This window comes from Micropterus dolomieu, linkage group LG01 (assembly GCF_021292245.1).
Source record: "Micropterus dolomieu isolate WLL.071019.BEF.003 ecotype Adirondacks linkage group LG01, ASM2129224v1, whole genome shotgun sequence".
Classification (NCBI taxonomy): domain Eukaryota; kingdom Metazoa; phylum Chordata; class Actinopteri; order Centrarchiformes; family Centrarchidae; genus Micropterus; species Micropterus dolomieu.
In genome coordinates, this window is record NC_060150.1 from 2,165,497 (window position 1) to 2,170,817 (window position 5,321).

The 5,321-nt window shown below is 40.0% G+C and overlaps 1 protein-coding gene across 1 annotated transcript in view; it reads right to left on the reverse strand.

Annotated features, from left to right (window-relative positions):
• LOC123972807 overlaps positions 1-5,321 on the reverse strand; it is a 152,489-nt gene that overhangs the window by 131,093 nt on the left and 16,075 nt on the right. Inside the window, exon 6 of the mRNA XM_046052500.1 lies at positions 2,980-3,384. Within this exon, the coding sequence (XP_045908456.1) occupies positions 2,980-3,384 (405 nt within the window). The remainder of the gene's footprint in view (positions 1-2,979; positions 3,385-5,321) is intronic.

Consider the following 5,321-nt stretch of genomic DNA (forward strand, 5'->3'; position numbering starts at 1 on the left):
CGCCACACTTTATGTTAACAAGCTTACTGTACATTATTTATAACAATAACTTTAGTGAAACATGTAAAACAGAACAAGAGGAGGTGGGTAGAAGGAGCACATACTGGCACAATGGTTAAATCTACATCTGTCCACTGCAGAGACACAATCCACAACCTGGAGGAGGAACTAGTATAAATGAGTGTATTAGTATAATATTCTAACATTAAATGAACAGAATAGAGTTCATTTAATAGTATACTGTTAGTATAATGTTTAGGGCTGGGCACATTAACGTGTTATTATTTTAATCGTTGCCCAGCACTAATAATGTTAATAAATTGATTATAAAATGTTACTATAATGATAATCATTTCAAATCATATTGTATTTTATAGCTTACCACTAGTCTAATATTAATTCTAGTTATAACAGTTTCATTCTATGGGTTGTTTTCATTCATTAAATCCGTGTGCAAGAAAAATGCTCTACATTGGTCACAAATTTTTAATGCTAAATAATAGTCAAAACCATTTCTGCATCAGGAATCACATAAATGGCCTGTTTCGGATCCAAAACTGCAAATTTCACCAAAAGATGTTTGCACCGTTGAACATAATGTTTGTTGTCTCTGTAACATCAGCCAACACTTATAACAGTCACTTCTTATCTTATTACCTGGACTGTATATCCATAGCTTAGGCTGGGAGAAATGACTAAAATCTCATATCCTGATATTGACCATTTTTTGTAAATTAAATGAAATATCATGATATTGACAAGTAGTGTAATTCTGAGAATTTACTGAGAATTGACTGTAATCAAAACTGAGTTGAAGCAGCCAATTATGAGCAGTTCCAGGAGGCAGCGAGTCCTTCTGATAGGCCACAGCTTAGCAGTTCTATCATGCTGCCTGCAACAGTTTGCTCCACTTGCTTGGTTAAACCCAAAGGCTGAGCTATTGCAGCCAGCGATGAGTCTCTATCAGAGCCACTATCTCACTGTGTTGATCATTTTCTGAAACCACGTTCGCTTCCATCATATGTTAAGGACTCTACTAATTTAATCAACAATATATCAACATTAAAAGAGATACCTAATGATGTAATTCTGGTCACATTAGATTTGGAAAGCCTCTACACTAATATATTCCATGACAGAAGTCTTGAGGCTCTCGAGTATTATCTAAGGCTACGTTCACACTGCAGGCCGTAATGCTCTATTCCAATTTAGTGCAGAGATCTGATTTTTTTAAACTGACAGTTCACATTATTATTTAAATGTGGCCCAAACACAGGAGGCCACTAAGGTTAACTCCGGTTAGCTCTTACTTGCTAACCCTCACAAGTTACACAGGAGACTCCTGTATGTCATTGCCCTCTGACAGTTTCCTCACTGGGTTGCATTTCTCCTGATTTCTGACCAACGTTCACAAATCAAGCACAGGGTTAGTTCAGGCAGGCAACGAAGCCAAGCTCCGCTCATTCCAGCATACACTTCAGCAGCACATCAGCTGATAGCTCAGTTGATTCCTCTCATTGGCAAATTCCAGACATGGCGCCTATTCAAGCTGCCGTTGCCTACCCGCCAGTCCTCGCTGCTTCCTATGCAAAGCTCATAACCCAACGACACCCCAGCTCCACCTTTCAGGCTGTACCTGACAGGAATGCACAATAACTATCGATCTGATAAGTATTGGCCCATCGAACATATTTATTATCAGAAGCATATTAGGGAATTTATTTGGCTGAATAAATCAAACATGCTAACATGTGCCGCCACACTGCCGCGCTCTGGGCGTCATGTCGCTGTGTACGGGTAGAGCCACACAGACGCAGATCAGGCAGCTAGCTCCTGTCCTCCTTCCCTCTGTGTCTGCGTGATTCAGTGCAGGTGACAATGTGCAGATTGAAGATACAGGGCAATCTAAGCTTAACAGTTAGACTACAGACCGCTTTCATTTAGCTCGTTGCGTGTGAGCCCGCATGTGTGTGTTCGTGTGCGCGAGGCGACACAGAGCAGCAGAGGCTGCATCCTGATAATAAACAGTACAGTCTTCACCTCCAGACCCGTTTAACACCATGCTTCAGTGCCCGTCTATTATCTGACTAAACCTGTAATTTTCATGCCTGCTCTGTTCTGTAGGGGGTTCTTTACTGCGGCTCTCTGCGTCGGGCTCTCCGTGTATGCATGTGGATGGGCAGGGAGATCCCAGAACAGAGCCAAATGTAATTAAAAATATAATTTTGCAATAGCAGTCTTTGATGAAAGTTGTCCTGACTGAACTTTGTGTCCTTTTCATTACATTCATTACTGATTCTGTCACTGTACAATGCCCCACAACTATCTCCCATTCTCTCTCTCTCCTGTTTCTGCTCGGACAGGTAGCATGCAGGTGACTCAGAAGAGAGCTGGCGACCCGGTGGATTTGACGAGATTGCATTTCAAAAACTCAGACCTGTATCGTATTTAGACCACATATGAAAGTGGCCCAAATCCAAACTGGAAGAGATCAGATTCAACGTGGCTTGGGCTGTTCACACTGACGTCAGTAGGACTGAAAGACAGGGGGCTCAGCCCCCAGGGTGTGCGTAACTTACGCTCCCAAAAAACTCACATCTTTTGTATTAGAACTACACGTATGTCAACAACCAGTGAAGAAGCCAAGATGTTAACAGGTAAAAAGCCAAAGACATACTCTCTTCTTCCATTTCTCCTCTGTTGAACAAAAGTTACTGTAATGTTGCTTTTCCAAGCTGCATGGAGGAAATTTACTTTAGCCAGACTGAGTTCTGACTGAGATGACCGTTGTTTTCATCAAAGAGTTTCCAGAAATGTGCATGTTATACTGAAATATCAGTCCTGAACCAACAGGGTGGCTGAAAGGAAAACTTTACCCAAACATTTATCACCACCAATGAATAAATGTAAATTTATCTATTAGCTCCAAAGAGTTTCCAGAAATGTCCACTAAAGTCATGTGAAGTACAATTCATTTACCTGAGCTGTGAGATATAAGGCAGACACTGTAGGAAACTCCTCACTTCACTCAATTCATCTGAGTAGCCTGTCAGCTCCACTGGTTTCTTCTCTGGTTGGAGTTTCAGCACTTCCAGGAGGATGGAGGTCTTTCTCTCTGAGAGGTTTATGGACCAGACTGCAGGAGCTGACTGGAAAACTGACTGTAATGATGGAAGGACTCTCAAGCCTGTTTTAGTCTCATAACAGTACAGGTCCAGCAGGAAATCACACCATTTCTCTTTTAGAGGGAATGTCTGATATCTGCACACTGATGATAACAGCTCCAGTATCTTCTCTCCTGTCTGCTGTTCTCTCTCTGCTGCTGCACAGAACAGATTCCCAAAGAACTTGACTTCACCTGAGCCTCTAAACCGCCAAGAGACACTGGAATGAGAATTGAACATTTTGTTATGATGTGATGTCAACAGCAGAAAAAGAGACATGCATTACTGATATGGAGTTTATCTGCAAGAAGCCTACAAATACCTGCTGATGAGCAGAATACAGTAAAATTAATCAACCTAAAACTCAAGTAACAATCAGAATCAGAAGAATCTGAATCAGAAAGGCTTTATTGGCACGTAGTGTTTTACACATACGAGGAATTTGCTTTGGTCATAAGGTGCTACGCGTATAAAAACATACAGTCAACATAAATAAATGTAGAAATACATAAATATGGAATGGATGGTTCAAGTTATATAAGAATATTAAGAACAATAGAGAAAAATAATACAATAAAACTGTTAGCAGAGAAAGAACACTATTGCATCATTCTGGGTTTGTGTCATGCAGAAGTATTGCAACGGAAGAGAATATTATGTACATATAAATATATAAACTGACGACATAAAAATATACAACAACAAAGATCAACAATCAACAACAAATATGTGCAACGTGCCAGAGCTGTGCATGACACGAGATTAAACAGTATTTAGATGTCAGTGGGGGAACCCGGACCTTGTTGATGAGGCTAGCAATGATTTTAACAAGGATATATGTGGAATTTAGAAAACTTTTATTAATGAAATTCATCTCAAAAAGTTGATGAAAGCAGGAAAGTCAGGCTAGTTTATCTGCTAGAAGCCTACAAATACCTGCTGATGAACAGAATACAGTAAAATCAATCAACCTAAAACTCAAGTAACAATGATTTTAACAGGGATACATGTGGATTTTAGAAGAGTTTAACTAAATTAAAATCTTGACAATATGTTGAATGAAGCAGGAAAGTCAGGCTACAAAGGTGTATCCTCTACTCTGTATTAAAGATTTTCTCTTCTTGTGCTCAAAAGGATAGCCCCTGTCTATCCTCTCATCACCGTTATAATCACCAGCTTTCAACATTGACTCGTTTTTTGCTACATTTCATATCATTAACAAAGTGCCTTTCACATTAACCAATAGTTTTATTTTGAAAGTGTAACCGGACGTTGCATGTATGTTATTGCTAACTTGACCAGAAGTTGCAGACGTGGAAATCGTTGCTAACTTGACCGCGGAGCCCTACACGTCCAAAAACGACACCAATCTTGACAGTCTTACTGGGGCACAGCACAAGGATACAGGGGCACGTGCCCTAGTGAAAAGGGTCTAACGACACCTATGGCTGTAGTACAATATTGAAAACATAGTTAATTTGAGTGAAACATTCTCGTGTATCGCCGTGTTTCAGGCAGAGTTGAGGGACAAAGCTTCTGCTCGCCCAGCTGCTGAGTGACAGGGAGATCTGAAGGAGAGAGCTGGGAGCAGCGTTGGAGTTTCTGGACAGTTAAACACATGCAGTTGCACTGGATTCAGGTCTATAAAGGAGACATTTACCCGCAGAAGGAGCTCAGACTTCTTTTAGTTTATTAAATTAATTTTTTAATTTAAATATTTGGGATAAAAAGTGGATTTATCTTCACTCATCTGCTGCAGCGAGCCATTGAGTTGCTCTGTGATACTTGTTAATATTTTTATAGAAACCGGACAAAACAGGAGATTACTTGGAGAAAGTAAGCGAGGAAAGTGAACTACCTGGTAAGATCTGAAAATGTGTTTCTGTTACTTGATTCCAGCTGTTGTTCTACTTTGCTACAATACCAGTTAGCATAGCCCTGATCGATCCAAACGCCATTTAGAGAACAAGCATTTTAAAAGTTGTTTGCTTATCATCTTGCTGACGGACCTGACTAAGCATGAAGTCATATGTTTAGCAAATCAGCATCATGATGAAGTTATGTCAGCATCATTTTGATCCGTTTATTACAATTTAACCACAGTAAAATGTTTACTTTGGGTTCATGCTGCTGTAGTAAGCCAGATTTAAGGTGAAT